This window comes from Trematosphaeria pertusa (genome assembly GCF_010094035.1).
Source record: "Trematosphaeria pertusa strain CBS 122368 unplaced genomic scaffold BU26scaffold_10, whole genome shotgun sequence".
NCBI classification, from domain to species: Eukaryota; Fungi; Ascomycota; class Dothideomycetes; order Pleosporales; family Trematosphaeriaceae; genus Trematosphaeria; species Trematosphaeria pertusa.
The window spans coordinates 1,119,160-1,136,674 of NW_022987221.1; the positions used below are offsets into that span (position 1 = coordinate 1,119,160).

The window sequence follows — 17,515 nt, forward strand, 5'->3', positions numbered from 1 at the left end:
AGATGCTCCTCAGCTTGTTTACTGAGCTTGTTTCAGATGGAATATTCGGACTGGACGGATGCACCAAGCCTGCCGGAGGGTTCATACCAGACGACCTGTTTATTAACCGAGTACCCGAGGATCGGTTGAGGATAACTCTGAGTGCTAGAGGAAGACGAGATACCTAATTCTTTAAGAAGGCTTACCAGCCATTGTCGTGCCGATAAGATTATCCGTCGAAAGGCTTGAGCTCCACAACGCATCCCTCCGCACTCGCAACTACAAGAGTGAGAGCCTGCCTCTCTTTCCCCACCCCCACCTTCGCCTCCTCTTCCGAAAGTCCGATTTCAGGAAAGACCTGGAGAATACGCACAATGGTATAAGAGGCCTCGAGGAGGGCAAAGTCCTGTCCAAGGCATAGTCTCGGGCCGCCATTGAATGGAAGGTACGCATAACCAATGTCTTTGAGAGCGTCGCCTTCCCAACGCTCGGGCCGAAATTCTTCCGCGTCCTCTCCGTATATGTCCTTCCGCCGATGCATTACGTAGACAGAATATCCCACCGCTTCACCACGACGGACTAGAACGGGCGCTTTCCCGTCTTCGCCGCCGCCTACGGGGAGGGTGGTGGTCTTGAGTGCCGCGCGCCCGTTGACTGGGACCGAAGGATATAGTCGAAGCACTATTGTAGCAACGATTAGTATCCCAACTTTAAGTCATGTCGCGCGATGTACCTTCTTTGATGACGATGCCGAGATAGGCCATCTTCTTCAGGTCGTTTCGAGACGGCTCCGGTGCGTTCTTGCCAAGTCCAACTGTGCTTTCGATCTCGGAGCGAAGCTTCTCCAGCACCTTTGGATGGCGAGCTAAGAGGCGGCTAGCAGGAAGTTAGTGTCGGCCTTCGTGACTATGGTACCATATGCCTACAATGTCCATGACAAGCAGCACGCTGTCGTATCCCGTCCCGCAAGAAGGACATTCAGACATTGATCCCGAAGCACTTTTGGGTCTTGAGTTTCCTGGATCAAGGCGTCGATAAAGACGTAGTGTTTCCGCTCCGCCATCTCAGTTGTCTGTCGCTTCGAGTCTTCCAAAGCCTTCTTCACCGCATTATCCACGAATTTATGACAAGTATCGCATGCTTTCCGGAACTCCCTGTCATTCGCCACCCAATAGAAATCTCCCAAGCGCCCAAAGTGCGCCAAATAGTCCTGGCCCACATTGAAGGCGTCTGCGAATTCGGATTCCTGGCCGGCGACTTCTTCGGAAGCTAACGACGACATGGACCGACCGAATAAGAGGAACGTGGTAGTGTCGAAGGTGAGGCGAAAGAAGAGTGGTTGTAGGTCGACGATACCGGAGGAAGGTATGCACTCAATGAGGTCTTGGACGCTTCGCTTTATCTGCTCGAGGTTCTGAAACCTATTCGACATGAACTGTGGGCGCAGGAGCTCGCGAGAATGCTTCCATTCTGCGCCCTCCTGGGTGAAAATGCCGCTGCCCATCAGAGGGTAGAAGTGTTTTGAACGGAGACCCAGTCCGTAGTCTTCCGCGCTTAGCTGCCATGACAGTGTTCGTAACTAGAGGTATACGTACTACTGAAATCCTTCGACAGGATCGTCTCGATATTCTGGGGATCGACTGTGTCGATGCCCCGCGCACCAAGGAGGTTCTGCTCAAACGTCGTCCCGGACTCCGCGACCAAGGCAACGAAGAACTGCAGAATCCGCTCTTCCCTTGCGTAACGTAATGCTTTTGAAAGGAGATCAAGGCCGAAGGGCCAACTCGACTTCCAAGCTTTGAGAGGTTTGCAGCCATGCTGCGCGGCGAACTGTTGGTCAATCTGTCATCTCTGGTCAGCCTGAGAGCACAGAGCGGCTAGGGACCCTCATGCCTTATATTGGACGTGCCCCTTCCACAGCCTTGCGCATAGAAGTGCAGCAGCGGCGCAGAGAATAAGGTATTTGTATTCGAAAAGAGCGGATGACAGGCTCGCCATCTTGTACGAAACCGAACGACCGGAATTGCAGAGGAGGTAAATATCACTACATTGAGACCAGGCTGAGAGGAGGGTGGGTATTTGGATGGTCTTTATCGCAAGGCTGTCTGGCGTCCCGCAGAGGGATGTTGGGGGCCGGACGGAATGGGTTAGTCGCCGTCGCACTTGGGCTTAGCATCCTGCGGACTAGGCTGCCTTTTGCTGCAACGTCATCCCCCCGGCGCCCATATCCGGCGAGCTGCCAACCATGAGCGGGGCAGTCGAAGATTACTGGATTTTTCGACACGCGGGTGGTGGAGGCGCAGCTCACATGGCAGTCTATCGTTGCGTACCCCACCTTCCCGGCTGAACACCCCTCTGCGACAACCCCATAAGGCTGCGACTCTCAATCCATTCCCGCCGCGTCCCGTCGCAAGTGAAGGGCGGATGTAGCGCCGGTCATGGACCCGCTGTCTGTGATAGCGAGCACGATCAGCATCGCCGACGTCTGCGTCCGTCTCGTCAGCTATCTACGAGACGTCCAAAAGGCGACGGCGACTGTTGAAGGCGACATCGCCTCGCTGATCCACGAAATTGAAGCTCTTGACGCCGTCAGCTTCTCCGTGAACAGGACACTGAGCGATCTCAGGCGCTCAGACTTGTCGCCGGGCGAGCAAGGCAAATGCGACGACCTTTGGAAGCATGTCGGGCCAACGTTGCGCGATTGCAAGACTGTCGTGGAGAGATTAGAGGCCATTGCAAAAGAGATATATGGAAAGGCAGGCCCGGCTGTGACTGGCTTCCGGGATGCAGTAGCGAAGGTCCATAGGAGGAGGAACAGAGACGGGGATCTGAGGCAGTGTCGAGATCAGCTTGCGACTTACCAGAACGTGCTTCAGATCTTGTTAGCATTCATCAACATGTACGTCCCATATCGACCCGCTAACCTAGGCCTGTAACTCATGTCAACCTCGCAGCCACAGCACGAGGGGATCCCAGGAGGAGAATGCTCGTTCATTCCGAAGCCTGGCGGATGACCTTCGCAACGTGGACCGTCGGCTCGGCACCCAGATTGCCACACTGCAAGACACCATCGAGTCCTCTAATGTTTCATCCTCACCACAGGATGCGGGCACGCTTTCAGCTCTGCGGGGCTTGCGCCAGTCCGTCGAGTATGCGGCTAGCACGATAAAGTCGGTATCCTCCAACAAACACTTCGATATCCCACAGTCGGTCAGCAGCATCTTCACTGGTCGAGAAGACGCCCTGCAAGATCTCAAGAGGCGTTTCATTGCTCCTCCTGTTGTTCCATCCCACAGCCAGCAGCAACGGTTCGTTATCTACGGCATCGGAGGTTCTGGCAAGACTCAGTTTTGCTGCAAGTTCGCCGAAGATAATCGGGATAGGTAGGCTCAGCTTACAACGCTATCTTCCCAGGCTAACGCCCGTCTTCTAGCTTTTGGGGAGTGTTTTGGGTGGACGCAAGTACCACCCAGCGCATCAAGCAGACATACGCTGTCATCGCGAAGATCGGAGAGGTCGATCCGAACGAAAACGCAGCCATGCACTGGCTCTCCAATCTCGAACATCGATGGCTCCTCATCATAGACAACGCGGACGACCCAAGAATCCCACTGGAAAAGTACCTGCCCAAAGGCAATCGCGGTCACATTCTCATAACGACGCGAAACCCCGCTCACAAAGTGCATGGGAATGTCGGGCCCGGATTCCTCGAATTCCGTGGCCTGGACAACCGAGAGGCAAATGACTTGCTCCTCAAAGCAGCCAACCAACCCATCCCCTGGGATGACACCTGCGAAACCTCGGCGTCGTCAATTACAGAAACTCTAGGCTTTCTCGTCTTGGCCATCGTTCACGCTGGGGCGGCCATAAGAGAAGGTTTATGCACCTTGAAGACGTATCTGAGTTTCTACCAACGAGGTTGGAAAAGGATAAGACGGGCGCGCGAGGGGCGAGGGGAGACAATCGATAAATCAGATGACCACATGGACGTCTACACAACGTGGGAAATCTGCTATCAACACATCGAATCAAAGGCGAAGGAAGGGAGCGAGGCTGCCCAAGATGCGATCCAGCTTCTCGCCACGTTTTCATTCTTCCACTGGAAAAATATACGGTACGATACGCTAAGGCGGGCCCTGGAGAATCCGGTCATTGAAGCCAGACACGCAAGCAAGGAGATGCAGTCGCAAGAGCGAAATCCCCTAGTCAAGCCTCCGACAATGTCTCAAAGGATCCGAGGCCTCAACATTGTGCTCCTCACGCTGTTGCTCAGAGATCGAAGTCCACCCGCCCTCCCACGCCTTATCCGTGAGGCCCGCACAGCGACAAATTTTGACGAGCTCGGGGAACACCATGACAGGCTGCGCTATGCACTGAAGGAGCTGGTGCAGATGTCGCTAGTCACTTACAGTGAGATAAATGACAGCTACTCGATGCATCCCATTGTGCATCAGTGGGCGCGGGAACGACCGGGTATGCGTCTTGCCGAACAGGCCGTCTGGGCTGAAGCAGCAGCTATGGTCCTGTCGTCCTCAATTCTTCTACCTCACCTTCGGAATAATGCGCATGACGAGGACTACAATCGCGACGTGCTACCGCATGTCGACCACGTCCACATGTGCCGCCGGTCCGTCATGGGTCGCATCGGGGTAAAACTGCAGGAGCATTGGACTTCCTGGTTCATACCTCGACCCCGACCGACTATGACCCCAGCACGAGCTCTTATGTACGCAAAGTTCAGTATAGTATATTCGCATTGTGGGCACTGGAACCATGCCGAGCAGCTCCAGTCCGAAGTCAAAAGCTATACGGAGAAGTTTCTTGGATCTGGCAATGAGAAGACACGCCGCATCACGATTGCCTTGGCTGGGACGTACTGGAACATGGGTCGTGGTGCCGACGCTGAGCGACTGCAAAGAGCAGTTCTTAACACATGTCTGATCTCCTTAGGCCCAGAACACCTTGACACACTACGAGCCAAAGACATGCTCGGGCAAACTCTCTGGCAGCGGGGGCGATATAAGGAAGCAAAGGAACTCCAGGAAGATGCCCTTAGGGGTCTGCGAAAGATGCTGGGATCAAAGCACGAAGACTACTTGAACGCGTTGGACAACTTTGCGAGAACTGTCGCCAGTTTCCGAGAGGACAATCTACTGGAAGATGCGTATAGAATGCACTCCGACGCAATCAAGGGTATGGATAATGTTCACGGACACGACCATCCTCGGACTCTGATGGCGAAGGAGAACTTAGTCCGAGTGGCTGCTTATATGGGCGAAGTTACGCCGGAGGTCGACCAGTTGATAAGCCAGGTTATCGAGGGCCGAAAGAGGCGGCTAGGAAAGGAGCACCCCTACACCCTTCTTGCAATGGCTAACGCAGCCATTGTAAAATGCGCGCTCGGGCGACCAGATGAGGCTGACGAGTTAATATTGGCAGGAATCCCAATTGCCGAGCGGAATCTAGGCGAGGACCACATCGGTACGCTCTTCGGCTACCTTACTTTGGGCTCCGTTCGCATATGTCAGCAACGCTACAGAGAGGCCGAGCAAGTCCTTGTCGAGCTGATCAAGCGGCAGAAGGAGATGCAGTCCCATCCAGAAGAGTATCATCCGGATCGCTTAGGCGCCATGATAGAGCTAGCAAAGTGCTACCGGCTTCAGAACAGGATTGATGAAAGTATCCGCATGTGCGATGAGACGCTGGTGGGGTTTGAGAAAATTGGTGCGAGAGATTACCCTCTTGCAAGGCATATGCACAGGGCAAGAATAAGAATGCTAGAGCATCAAGCGCGCATTTCGAGAGGGGACCGAGGAGAGGAGGGAATTGCTGAAGAAGGCAGGGGCACTTATAGACAGTTCCATATTTTCCACGGTTAGACGGGTCTGTGGATGGACCGGAGTACTTCGAATTCGGCTTGAAGTGCGCGATTAATGAGATCCGCTCGCATCTCGCATAGAGAGGATATCATGTCTTTTGTGGCCTCCTGGTTGTAAGATTGGCAGGGTTCATACGATGACAGGGTTCATACGAGAGCACCGGGCTCGCCTCTTATTCTACGCCGGTTATTAGTGTATTGGGGCTAGATGTATTCCAAATGCCAACGGCCTCTTCCAATCAGAACTATGATCTTACTCATCGAAGTGAGCCGAGCAGAATCCTTCCCGCACACCTAAGTTCCGCCGCACGTGCATCGTTTAACAACCCGAATATTTGTCACCACGTAATCCAATCCTTCCTACTGGCTTGCGAAATTGCGCAAGCTGCAGCATAAAACCTTATTAGGGGAATCTGCTGTATAAAAAAGTCCACAACTGCGCGCGATAATCAGCTGAGAGAGCGGTCACCGTCTAGCAGAGACTAGTTCGTGAATTCGAATACGGCTAGAGTAACCAGCTGAGGAAGGCGAGGTGGAGTCTAACTAAGGCCAGTGCTCTTGCTAGCTGTTCCTTCCCTGCTCGAAAAAGTCAGAACGTCGTAGCGCCATGGTCCCTTGAGACCAACATGAGCACCGCCTCAACGCAGTCAATGTCCGAATCACCCATTGACAAATTCCAAACTCTCGGCTCTGGCAAATTTGGTTTATATAACACAGCTTCTGCCACTGACGCTTTCTTGAAACATACTCACGCACACATACTACGACTATCTATTCAGATTCTGTCCATCTATCATGAAATTCATCATTCTTTCCACGATCCTCGCTTTCGGGCTTGTCTCTGCCAGACCCTCTTTCGAGGAAAGGTCAATCCCAGCATGGCACCCACCTACGCGAGGCGATCGTAAGTGCACTAAGCACGGTGGTTCGAGAAGTGCTAACAAAACAACGCAGTCCGAAGCCCCTGCCCCGGACTCAACACGCTAGCAAACCACGGTCTCCTCCCACGCGATGGCAATAACCTTAGACGAGCCGTCGTGGTAGATGCTCTGAAGACAGGCTACAACTTCGACGATGCGTTAGCGAACGGCCTCTTTGAAACGGGACTTACCACAAACCCTGAGCCGAACGCGACATGGTTTTCTCTGTAAGCGTTCGCCACCGTCTCTCTTGTCCATTTGCCCAGAGCTAATCTGGAGATCCGCAGAGAACACCTCAACACACATGGCATCATCGAGCACGATGCAAGTCTCAGCCGCGCCGACGCCTACACCGGCAACAACCACGCCTTCAATCCGAGCATCTTCGCACAGACAAGCAAGTACTGGACGGGAGCGACGCTCACGCCTACGACTATGGCATATGCTAGGATCGCACGGGAGCTAGACTCGAAGGTCTTCAACCCGGAATACGCGTTCGACGCCAGCAGGGAAATACAGGCCTGGGGAGAATCCGCGATCTTCACTGCGGCTCTGGGAAATATACAGGAAGGAACGGCAGATAAGAACATCGTCGAGTACTTCTTTAGTATGTGAATGCCTCTTCTGAAGGCTTTATCTGAAGACTAATATGTGAGGCAGAGAAAGAAAGGCTCCCGGTTGCGCTGGGATGGAAGAAGCAAGCTGTTCCTGTGCAAAATTCGGACCTGGCTCACATAACGAACTTGATTGGGAACGTCACGGGCAGCGTGCCCGTTTTGTTGACTCCGTCTGAAAACCCTCTGAGAAGCCGTGGTCTTCATGGCCTGGGCGTTTGAACGAGGAATATCGCTTCAACTAGGGATGTGGGGTGTTAGAGAAAAGATATTGAGGGTTACTGCATTGAGAATGGCAATCATCACTACCTTAGCGCAACCAACTTCCAAGTGGGATCAGCAGCAATCCAAGCAGCTTCCTCAATCTCTCCGATATTCACGCGCTCTGCAACCCCATTTTCCCAGCGTACCTGTAGCGCTAAAATGATGGCCGGGAACCCCGGCAATTCTTGTAGAGCGCGTCTCCCGACGGCCACAAACTCCTGCAAGCCCGTTGTCTGTCGAGTTTGGACCCAGTGGCGCTCGCCCATGTGATCGAGACTGCCGATTGAAGTCCCTTCATGATCTTTGATACTAGGCTGACTGGGCTTGCCGAAATATGTGCTCCATCCACCTCTCTTCTGATCCAGGTCCAACGGACTTTCAACAATGAACTTTGCAGACGATGCCCAGAAAAATAGAATGTGGCCTTCTGGCTCGCGTTGCAGCCTGGCTTCGGTGAGCTCGGGTAGATGATGTTGGACATTACGCCAAATCACGTCTTCCCCGTTGCATTTATGCCACGTTGGTAGTTCCTGCGCTTGCGCTTGTTTCTCCTCGCTGGAGCTGTATAGATCGAATCGGTTATTGCGTTGTATAGGAGCAAACCGTAACGGGAAGCTACGGTGCTCGAAACAGGAGACTACTGAACGTTCGCTGGAGGAACACCGGGCGTTCGATTAGCTCTTAACCTTGCAACGCGACTAACTTTCGAGTAATATGAAGAACACATACCTCTCAAGCCTTGCATCATCCACTAGAAACTCGACTGCGCCAACCCATCCCATCCATGACCAACTCGGAAGACAGACCTGCGTGTTTAAGGAAGTCATCGGCAGGGTGGTCTTCTCCGTTCGGCGATACAGAGTGTAATTAGAACTTGGAGACCTCCAGGAAAGCGATATGCCGAATCGAGATCGTGGGTGGCCCCAAAGAAATTGCTCCTGAGAGAGTCGTCCGAATGCCTCCGTAACTGCGCTGAAGGCGTCATATATGTCTCCCTGGAAGGACATACGCCGGTGCGAGTAGACGCCAACGTATCGTTTATATCTAGTCCAGAAACCTCGGCTCGTGATCGTCATCCGATCCAGCGGGCCATCGAGGCTCTTCATGCGGAGTGGCACCGCGTTGCCTCCGAAAAGTTCTAATCTCAAGGGCGTATCAAATTCACTCTTTTCGTATAGATTCGGGTGTTCGAAAGAGGACTCTTCACAGAACACGGCACCGTCGCATACCCAGTGTACTTGCTCGGACGTAAATACGAGGCAGCGGCGCGACATGCAGCGTTCTTGGAACGTCCAGGCTCGTGTACTCCAGACGCTCTGGTCTACATCCTGTTCTGACGGAGAGGAGCCGTTGATAATTACGGAACGGGAAGAGCATGTCGAGGCAAGCGCGAGGCCCGCATGCTTGGAAGTGGCGTTTACGGGGATGATCTGTACGAGTTGCTGGTTTGAAGACCTAGACCCGGGCCGGATTCCGGGAAGGCCGGCATTCGCGTGGTCACCGGATGCGGCTATGATTGTGACAAATGCTTCTCGGTATATATTTCCCATGTTGCTGACTTGACTTTGCTGGTCCTGGATGTCGTCCGGAGTACGCCCTTGGCAGATAAAAAGCACATCAACCCAGATCCATTTGAGGCCTAGGGATCTCACTAAATCAATTGAGTCCCGGATGGTATGTGGTAACACAGCTCGTGAGAGAGCACCGGGGACTTGAAACTCGCGCTCGTTCTTCCGCTCAAGTTTGAGTTGCTGCGCGCCACCCCACACGTAGCTCAACGCTGCATATCGAGCTTGTGGAATCTCATCGCCTCGCAGCACTGTCAGGCACCCTCGCTCAACATTGATGAGTCGAAGAATCCTAGATTGAGGGGCACTAGTCGTATTAGGCTCAGTCAATAACCAGAAGCCAAACTCTTTCGTGACAACTTACTCAGCAGATGTTGTCGACAACTGTTCGAAATCGCAACAGGTTCCCTCATGATCCTTTTCGCATATTTCTACCCAATGACGCAACAATGACGTGTTCACTAAGGGAGGTCTCCTTCTGCCACCGAATAACATTCGTGGAGGCCACCTCCAATTGTCCCCATAGAGACCCGGTAGCGTCGCTTCCTCAAAATCGCCCATGTGACACACCTGTGCGATCTGGCTGTAAAACGCTAGGCCCACATGCGGATGTACAATCCTTCCATCAATATCGGTACTCTTCTTGAGTGATACTGTCAGACCGAGGCGTCGCAGAACGAAGAGTGCCTCTGGAGAAGCGTTAACCGACGCATCCATAAGAGACTCCGTCAAAGCGGACACGCCGCGCTTCGCTGGCGAAGCTGCGCGAGGCACCCCAGGCTTACATCTGGGCATTCGAACTCGTCGGCAAAGGATTTTCGAAACGGAAGTACTCTAGGGAACTTTACGCCGTCGCGCCTTGCTTGTCGCGCTTCGATGATTTCATCTGCTGTGGGACAGCAAAGAGCGAGGAATTGTATGCTTTTGCATGTGCTGCAGAGATGGTCCATGGTATAAGCTCGGGTTTTGTGCTTAGAAGTGACAGACAAGTTGTTGTAAGAGGTATCAAGTAAGAGTCGTTAACCAGATAGGCTGAGAGCCCCGCAAATGTGGTAACCGGATTTGTATAGCGTCGCACGTGAGATTGGATAACTCAGCAAGACCCGCATGTAGATTGCCCTGTTTAGCAAGGCCTGTATAGGTAGCCTTTTTCTATGTAGAAACAATAATCTTGTCTTCATTTTTGCGGCCTGGCCACTATCGGTGTGGTACTTGTGGCCCAATCTAGCTCCTATTCACGTGACCTTATAGCCCTATGTATATAGCCTTTCTTCCGTAGCCTCCTGCAATCAGCTCATGCCTCCTTAGTAGCCTATTCACTGCGACTACTTCATATGTTCCTAGTACGTATTTGTTGCCAAGACATCTTCCAGTCACACATCGACATCTTTTACGCTAAGATATTGCCCACTCCTACCGACAAATCAGTTCTGCGAAATCAAATTCAAAATTCACCCGCACCTCTAACTCTTTGCACTGCCCCAACGACCCCTTTTGCCCAGGCAAACCGACCTGGGTCCTTGCCAATTGCGCCTTCCGCTTCTTTACCATCCGCGTCGCGCCATATGCCGTCTTGTTGTGACGCTTTCCCATAAATATGCGTATCTACGCAGCAGTTAGCACCTGCGAAGCAGCAGCCACGAAACGAGAACACTGACTCTGATTCCTCCAGATCGCGTCCATCCAATCTCGACAAATCTGCTCAGAGTCGATCATTATGTTGACCTCCATGGAGTGGAACCACGACTGGGTGTCCTGATTGCCATTGCCCTGGATGCCCAAGTGACCGTCCACGATCATGAGCTTGATGTGGCAGCTGCGGGCCTTGAACTTGTTATGTATTGGCAGAACCTGATCCTTGGCGACGTAGTAGTAGACGTGCAGTCGCTGCTTCGCGTGAGCGTCAAGACTCCCGTAGAGCTTGTTGGCTACCATCTCATTGGTTCCGCCTTGGAATGGAAGAAGCTCGCCTGCGTCGTTGTAGCCAAGGCAGACGTAGTAGGTCACTCCGATTCCTCGCTCCAAGGCGTGTTGAAGGGCGGGGATGAGCGGTTCGGCGTTGAGATCGGGCGTTTGGATGAAGATAGATGAGGTTGCGTTACGAACTGCCGATAGCCAGGCCTCGTTTTGCGGTACGTTAACACATTGGTGGTTAAGCGCGCCCCACGGTCTTCGATTGACGAGTGCGATTGGAAACGGGGTATGGGGCTTATGGGGGACCATTGGAACCATCTCGTCCTCTGGTGCGCACTCGGGCGCAGTGCAATTTCGGGATATTTTTGTCGGCAGGTTGAGGTGCCTCGTCACAGCCTGCGTTCTGGTCTCTCCATTCATGGGCGTCAACGCGTGCTGTACCCGCCCAATCTCGGAGGCTAGGTCGGGGTCGTAATGCGGATCTCCAGCAACATGTAGTGGGAGCCGCTCTCCCTGGCCCTCTTCATGCAATGCAATTCCAGTAACAGAATCTTGCGGGCTGTTGCCATTAAGCATCATCGCTTGAAATGTTGGCTCCGTGAAAGTGTTCTCAGCGTTATTCGCTGCCGGCTTGGCCAGACAAGGAAGCGGAGGCTGCAGGTGTATATACCAAGCGATGAGGGCCGTATCGTAAAAAGAGTCTACGATTGGACCTTCTAACTGCGTCATCATCTCCAGATTGTCATTGTCTTGTATGTTGTTGCTCTGCACGATTGCAAGCCTCCTATCCACAACCATAAACTTGGAGTGAAATGTTCCTAGGGCAGGACGATGGTAGTTCTGGACCTCCAGGTCGATATTCGGTATGTCGGCTGGTGAAGGCAGCTTGACCGCATCGCTAGTGTACTGCGCCACTGACATAATTTGATGGTTATTGATGACCTGCTTGATGTTGCCGCGATCGTACATGACTTTAACCGTAACCTTGTTGCCTCGTTCGCCGGCTCTTCGGGAGAGCTCGACCAACGAGTCCGTGATCAGGCGCGATGCGTCGGAAGATATCCAGAAGTTCGTGGCCAGGAAGACTTCGTGCTCCGCACGAGCAATGAGATTGGACATGTGTCTGCAGATGTCTGGAAGTGGCGCCACAATGGTCACTGGAATGATGCCATTGCTTCCCATGAGACTTGGGCTCACGACTCCTGCCAGTGTATCGTGCTCGAGCGAGCAAAGGGCGTCATGGAAGCAGTGAAGAAATAATTCGCTTGGTTCCGCGCTTCCCCACTGCCCGCATTGACGCGCGCGTTCGAGGTCTTCTTTCGTAAGCTGCCTCCGCTCATGTGGGGGTTTGTGCTCCGTTATCGAAGGCGTTTCGCCGCCGTAGAGTCGCTCTGCGTGGTCGCCTGGCGATTGGGACGTGTCGTTTGCATACTCGCTGGTGACGCTTCTTTGATCCGTGCAGAGACCATAAATCCTGTCCGATATGTGTGATGCCATCGGTTTCCGCGGGATCAAATGGAGTTTATGAGACCTATACAGGAGGTAAGCAAAGGGAAGAGTGAGGGTGAGACCAACACTGGAGGGGAAAGTCAAATTCTTAGTTAGATATTCGATAAACCATCTGAAGGCTGCGGTTGGGCTCATCATGGTCGCGACGTCTTACGCGGCCTTTAGTTCGCGACGTCGCTTCGAGGGCATGTAGGCTCCGTCGGCTTCGTCTGCCCTATTCGCGCTTGCCCGGTCAGTGACGTAAGAAGGCCGCAATGGGATCGCTGAGTGGTTGTGCCTGGCTCAGAACCAGCTCCAGGCCCCCGTAGCTCCATCAAAAGCTTGATTTTGCTCGCAGAGGCTTGGTTGCAGCTGATCAAAGCTTGGTCTGGGTTGTGAATGGCTCGATTGGCGGCCTAAAAGCTTGATGTTGCCGTCTCAAAGCTTGTTTTGCGGGGTCACTAAATAATAGCCGCAGCTTATTCCCACCATTACCATTTCATTGGACAGTGTTGAGAGAATCAAGCCAGTTTAGCCTACCAGAAATCTGATGCCGTCATATTCCGTATTCTGCCCCACGACCCGTGTTCACGACAATGCCCAAACCCAAACCTTGCTCGCCAACTTCCAATAGCTCTTCGCATTACCACTCCACTCATCCTCATGTAACTCCGCGCTGAAATTGGTCCCATCCCACAGATCAAAGTGCGCATCTGGCGACCCTTCGGGCATTTCAAAATATACAACGCCCTTCGTCTTCCTGAGCTTCGCAATCTTGTTCGCATCCCAATCTTCACCGACCTTCTTCTCGACCGTAACCCCCGGCTGTGCCCAAACATGAAGAAGGTACTCTCTCATAGACTCAGGGTGTATGATGTAGTAGGCTTGTTGGATGTCGGACCAGAAAGTCTTGACTCCGGGGACGGAATTAGCATTCGAAGGAATTGGACAGCCGGTTTCGCGGAGGGCTTGAGAGAGACGCATGCATGATGTGTCTTGGTAGAGTCGAATGCCTTCCCACTCAGGCCTTATCGCTTGACGGACGTCTGATGAGTTCTTCTTCCCGTACGTCCAGTATTTGCTGACAAAGCTTGACCAATTCGGTCGAGCGCCGCGCACATCAACCCGTCCTGCCGTTTCTGGATCGAGGGTTGGCTCCTCTGGGCTGCCAGACTCTCCTGGCTCTTCCCCTGGATCGGTTCTGCTCGGCCTCTTTGGGGTCCTGTCGTCCGTCTCGATCGATACCTCACCTCCTTCGGCAGTCTTGACAGATAATTTCTTCGTACAAGATTTATCGTCTTTCAGGCCCTCGAGCAGCTTTTGGATTGCCCGGTCCTCGTGCACAGCCTTCGGTACGCTATTACCGCCGAATTGGCTAAGCGCTTCATTGGTAAGCTTTGCTGCGTCTTCCTTGGATATCAAACCTTTCTCCTTCGCACGCTCGATGGAGGCCATCTTCCGGTCCATGGTGTCCACTGCTTGCCTTTGTTGCGCCAGGGCAACAGCGCGCTCTCCAAAGCTCGTTGCTAGACCTGCGGCGGCCGTCATTGAGGATTGCACCAGCTCTTGGGTTTTTGCTAGACCAGTCATGTCCCTGAATGCTTCGCCATTCTGTACCGCCTCTAGCACGCCTGCAATTCCTTGGGCCTGGGGTACTGGACTAAAGTTGGTAAAGTTGATGATGGAACTGGGGAGCTCCGTGGGCTTGAGCTTGCTTGTGTCAACTTTAGACTCAGGTGCGAGTTCGCTCCAGCTTAGAGTCCCGAGATCAGGATCCTTGTCCGCCAACGCCCAGTCGTGGTTACCGTAGTGCTCCTCGAGCGCGACGCACTCGTCCATAAGAGTCTGAGCGTAGACTCCGTCCGTCGGCAGACTGATATGCATTGGTTCGGAAACTGTTGTGGGATGGTACAAATTGTATAGCTCTTCGGTGCTGGTGATGCTTCCGTCTGGAGTCCCCAAGAATATTCCAGGAGAGACCCGGTAGACGAGGCAATTACCCGCCACCGTAATCGGATCCCGCTCGACGATGTTAGCCAGGCTCACTTGCTGATCGTTGTACAACATTGTCATTGAGTCGAGGAGCATGAAGAGTTTGTCGCGATCCATGGTCCACCAAATAGCTTTATGGTAATATTCGAGGTTCGCGTTGAGATGGTCAACCAGATCCGTGACCGCCTCTTCGGAGTTGCCGTACTGGATACCAGGACCGTACACCTCTTCTGGGCACGATATAAATGCCGAGCTATAGGTCTCGCCTTGCGACCAGAGGGTAAGCAACGGCTGTTCAATCGAGCCGACGGACGTCCGTACTTCCGTAGCTAAAGACGACTTATATTCGAGGTCCACCGACTTGATCTCGGCTGTGGAGCCACTGGGGAGCGTCCAAGTCGCCCTCACAGAAAGCTCTTTCAGTCGGTTTCTTTCGGAGGCGGGAATTTCGGAGGTGATAGTGAAACTTGCCCACACAGTCCCGTCAGACTGGTACCGAGCCGCATTCGACCGCCACACCACCGAGTTGAACTTCTGGCCATTGTTGTCATAAAGCGCGAAATCGGACAACCATTTGGATGCCAAAAGTGGCGCGTAGTTTGCTTGGAACGTCATACTTCCTGCGCTATTGTGGGTCTTCGTCCAAATAGTTTGCGGGGATTCCGCGACCGGCAGGTGGGATTCTATAGACTTCCAATTTGCTGCGCAAAACTTTCCTTCCGAGTCGCCTGCCGGTTCTGCGATTACGAGCTTGATGCCCAGTGAACCCTGGAGCATTTGCAGTGAGTCAGTCGTGGTCGGCGGCTCTTGCCCATTTCCATGATAAAAGCACTGCTTGAGAGCTCCGAGTCCGACAAGGTACTGAGGTTTTAACAAGACAGCTCCCAGGGTGTCTTTCCATCGATATGCTCGCCGATCATTGAATGGCCGCATGGCAAATGGCACGAATAAACACTCGCGAGCCGAGGCGAAATCCACATCGATCCTCAGGTGGCGCAAGATGTTGTGGTATATGACGGTAATGCTGTGCGCATAATTGATGTTGCGGATGACTTCCGTGGAGCCTGTAGAAAGATCAGTGGTTGCATACAGCAGGGGCTGACTATAACGGCCGCATACCTTCCACATTCTCATCCTCCTGCACCTCCTCCACTACGGTCGTTTCGTATTGGCGAACCGCATCCCCTTGCCTTCGGATAGCTTCCCTCCACTTTGTATTCTCAGATGCAGTCGCGTCTCTTCGAGCATTTTGCTGGCTCTTAGCAGACGCCGATCCACGTACAGCGCCGCCGCCGAAGACGCAGCCGCCTAGAGCTCCCCCAAAGCCAGCGGCTTGAGCAGAAGCCTTCGCAGAAGAGCTCCCCGATAGCTGTTCTTTGAGAGTCGAGGCAACCACATCGCTGTACGAGGTGTTGTGGGTTGACACTTCAGAGCTTGTGTCGGCCAGTCGCTGTTGTTCGCTCCGTTGCGCCCTTTCCGATCTGGACCACGCTATCGTGTGGATGCCTGAAATCACAGTTAGACGCCTTCCTCTGGGAGATGCGATGCACTGAGACCCCGACCGACTAATGATCGCGGGTGCGTAAGCACTTACGTTTGGTTTGACGAGGGGCCAGCGTGAGAGTCCTGGCCACGCTTCCCAAGCTGTACCCATTGTTCCTCGTCCGAATGCGGAACTCGATGATATGTCCTCTGGCAACGGTACAAGCCTGATAGCGCATTCCTTCGCCTTCCCACTGAATTGGACGATGTTCGTCCAAAATGCCCCGCTCCGACCCAAGTGCTATCAATTTATCCATCTGTGCTTGCATACTTCCGGTGAGCATCTTCCCGTATCTCTCCACGAAGAAAGCGGGTTCTTGGAGAGCGCCAGTTGTGGCTACCGAAAGACCCGGCTGCTCCACTCGAAAGACGCTATATACTGAGGTTTCGGAAACGATGCGCTCCGGATTGGAGAAGGGCTTTCCGTACGAACCTGGGTCCTCGGTGTAGATCTCAGGATTGGCTGCGATCTCTGCTTCCGAACTGGCTGTAGGAACTCGTCTTTGGATAGCGCTGCTCGGCATCAAATCCGTCGTAGCCTCTCCCTCGTCCTTCCGTACACTTCGTAGGAGACGCGCTCGTTTCGGCAGAAACACGGCCCTTGGAGGAGGAACAGCACCTTCGTTAACCTCATCCACCACAACGCCGGCCAAATTAGTTTGCTCGGGGAACATAAGGATCCAGGCCCATATGGTGGGGCCGGGCGCGTCCTTTAGGGCAAGGGGCACTGAGAATCGGCCATCCACGGCAAGTGGGCATTCCTGCCAACAGAGGGACAAAAAACAGGCTGGTATTTCGGTCCCAACATCGGTGGAGAGCGTTGCGGGCCCGTCTTGTTGCCCGAAGAGGTCGTAGAAGCCCTTGCCTCTCCATTGCGTCGCGGCATCTGCAGCTTCAAGAGACTTTATAGCGGCAGTGAGAAGGCGTACGCCTGAGAAGTTAGAGTTCGCATTTATGCTACCCCCGTGTAGATCCACAAACACGACCTCTCGACTAACAGACGCCTCCATGATGATACGCCGCTCTGAATCTTGCTCCCGATGGAGGACTGGATCACCGATGCAAGGAAGAATCGAAGAATTTGGAGTGCTTTGTACGGCGGAGTCGGGGCTCGCTTGAGGCGCACTTGCCATAATCGCGAAGTTGGAACGAATTCGACACGAGCACTGATTTTCAGGCGACACAAGGAAAGTGCAACGAAACTGTTTAATATTGTAAGCATCGTGAGAATGTGATGACCGTGGCCCAATATCACGTCGCATTCCTCATGGTCTGACCTGGAGTGGTTCGATAAAGCTGGCATATTTACGATGATGGCCTCATGTTGTGTTACCCCCGCGTAAAGGCGATTGGACG

The 17,515-nt window shown here is 53.3% G+C and overlaps 6 protein-coding genes across 6 annotated transcripts; 2 read left to right on the forward strand and 4 right to left on the reverse strand.

Annotated features, from left to right (window-relative positions):
- Positions 1 to 92: 92 nt before the first annotated feature.
- BU26DRAFT_460800 (cytochrome P450) lies at positions 93 to 2,058 on the reverse strand. Its single transcript, XM_033825043.1, has 5 exons — positions 1,873 to 2,058; positions 1,575 to 1,821; positions 906 to 1,524; positions 713 to 855; positions 93 to 660 (listed from the first exon to the last, which is right to left on the reverse strand). The coding sequence occupies exons 1-5, from the start codon at positions 1,975 to 1,977 to the stop codon at positions 209 to 211; spliced, it is 1,566 nt and encodes a 521-aa protein (XP_033681792.1). The 5' UTR covers positions 1,978 to 2,058; the 3' UTR covers positions 93 to 208.
- A 180-nt stretch (positions 2,059 to 2,238) lies between these two features.
- Positions 2,239 to 6,093, forward strand: BU26DRAFT_521217 (tetratricopeptide repeat domain-containing protein). Its single transcript, XM_033829479.1, has 3 exons — positions 2,239 to 2,878; positions 2,934 to 3,362; positions 3,413 to 6,093. The coding sequence occupies exons 1-3, from the start codon at positions 2,418 to 2,420 to the stop codon at positions 5,856 to 5,858; spliced, it is 3,336 nt and encodes a 1,111-aa protein (XP_033681793.1). The 5' UTR covers positions 2,239 to 2,417; the 3' UTR covers positions 5,859 to 6,093.
- A 559-nt stretch (positions 6,094 to 6,652) lies between these two features.
- On the forward strand, positions 6,653 to 7,613 carry BU26DRAFT_606978 (Cloroperoxidase; the record flags this gene model as incomplete). The annotated part of the gene is made up of 4 exons (XM_033835707.1): positions 6,653 to 6,761; positions 6,812 to 7,004; positions 7,065 to 7,384; positions 7,438 to 7,613. 4 exons carry the CDS (start codon positions 6,653 to 6,655, stop codon positions 7,611 to 7,613), a joined length of 798 nt encoding a protein of 265 aa, XP_033681794.1.
- An 83-nt stretch (positions 7,614 to 7,696) lies between these two features.
- Positions 7,697 to 9,700, reverse strand: BU26DRAFT_488140 (uncharacterized protein; the record flags this gene model as incomplete). The annotated part of the gene is made up of 3 exons (XM_033825970.1): positions 9,588 to 9,700; positions 8,379 to 9,530; positions 7,697 to 8,306 (listed from the first exon to the last, which is right to left on the reverse strand). Exons 2-3 carry the CDS (start codon positions 9,203 to 9,205, stop codon positions 7,697 to 7,699), a joined length of 1,437 nt encoding a protein of 478 aa, XP_033681795.1. The 5' UTR covers positions 9,206 to 9,530; positions 9,588 to 9,700.
- An 892-nt stretch (positions 9,701 to 10,592) lies between these two features.
- On the reverse strand, positions 10,593 to 12,848 carry BU26DRAFT_460810 (phospholipase D/nuclease). Its single transcript, XM_033825044.1, has 3 exons — positions 10,882 to 12,848; positions 10,685 to 10,828; positions 10,593 to 10,636 (listed from the first exon to the last, which is right to left on the reverse strand). Exons 1-3 carry the CDS (start codon positions 12,782 to 12,784, stop codon positions 10,614 to 10,616), a joined length of 2,070 nt encoding a protein of 689 aa, XP_033681796.1. The 5' UTR covers positions 12,785 to 12,848; the 3' UTR covers positions 10,593 to 10,613.
- Positions 12,849 to 13,041: 193 nt separating this feature from the next.
- On the reverse strand, positions 13,042 to 17,355 carry BU26DRAFT_606980 (uncharacterized protein). The gene is made up of 3 exons (XM_033835708.1): positions 16,212 to 17,355; positions 15,737 to 16,123; positions 13,042 to 15,681 (listed from the first exon to the last, which is right to left on the reverse strand). Exons 1-3 carry the CDS (start codon positions 17,290 to 17,292, stop codon positions 13,214 to 13,216), a joined length of 3,936 nt encoding a protein of 1,311 aa, XP_033681797.1. The 5' UTR covers positions 17,293 to 17,355; the 3' UTR covers positions 13,042 to 13,213.
- Positions 17,356 to 17,515: the final 160 nt, after the last annotated feature.

Bases quoted from the DNA above. Each gene is read 5' to 3' on its own strand.
- BU26DRAFT_460800 (XM_033825043.1), bottom strand. From the start codon at position 1,977: ATGGCGAGCCTGTCATCCGCTCTTTTCGAATACAAATACCTTATTCTC. The intron at 1,525-1,574 runs GTACGTATACCT...TAAGCGCGGAAG, and splicing joins CCTGTCGAAGGATTTCAGTA to ACTACGGACTGGGTCTCCGT. The intron at 661-712 runs GTACATCGCGCG...TTGCTACAATAG, and splicing joins CGGCATCGTCATCAAAGAAG to TGCTTCGACTATATCCTTCG.
- BU26DRAFT_460810 (XM_033825044.1), bottom strand. From the start codon at position 12,784: ATGATGAGCCCAACCGCAGCCTTCAGATGGTTTATCGAATATCTAACT. The intron at 10,829-10,881 runs GTCAGTGTTCTC...ACTGCTGCGTAG, and splicing joins CGCGATCTGGAGGAATCAGA to ATACGCATATTTATGGGAAA. The intron at 10,637-10,684 runs GTGCGGGTGAAT...ATTTGTCGGTAG, and splicing joins GGCAGTGCAAAGAGTTAGAG to GAGTGGGCAATATCTTAGCG.
- BU26DRAFT_521217 (XM_033829479.1), top strand. From the start codon at position 2,418: ATGGACCCGCTGTCTGTGATAGCGAGCACGATCAGCATCGCCGACGTC. The intron at 2,879-2,933 runs GTACGTCCCATA...TCAACCTCGCAG, and splicing joins TTGTTAGCATTCATCAACAT to CCACAGCACGAGGGGATCCC. The intron at 3,363-3,412 runs GTAGGCTCAGCT...CCCGTCTTCTAG, and splicing joins GCCGAAGATAATCGGGATAG to CTTTTGGGGAGTGTTTTGGG.
- BU26DRAFT_606980 (XM_033835708.1), bottom strand. From the start codon at position 17,292: ATGGCAAGTGCGCCTCAAGCGAGCCCCGACTCCGCCGTACAAAGCACT. The intron at 16,124-16,211 runs GTAAGTGCTTAC...CTGTGATTTCAG, and splicing joins GGCCCCTCGTCAAACCAAAC to GCATCCACACGATAGCGTGG. The intron at 15,682-15,736 runs GTATGCGGCCGT...ATCTTTCTACAG, and splicing joins GGAGGATGAGAATGTGGAAG to GCTCCACGGAAGTCATCCGC.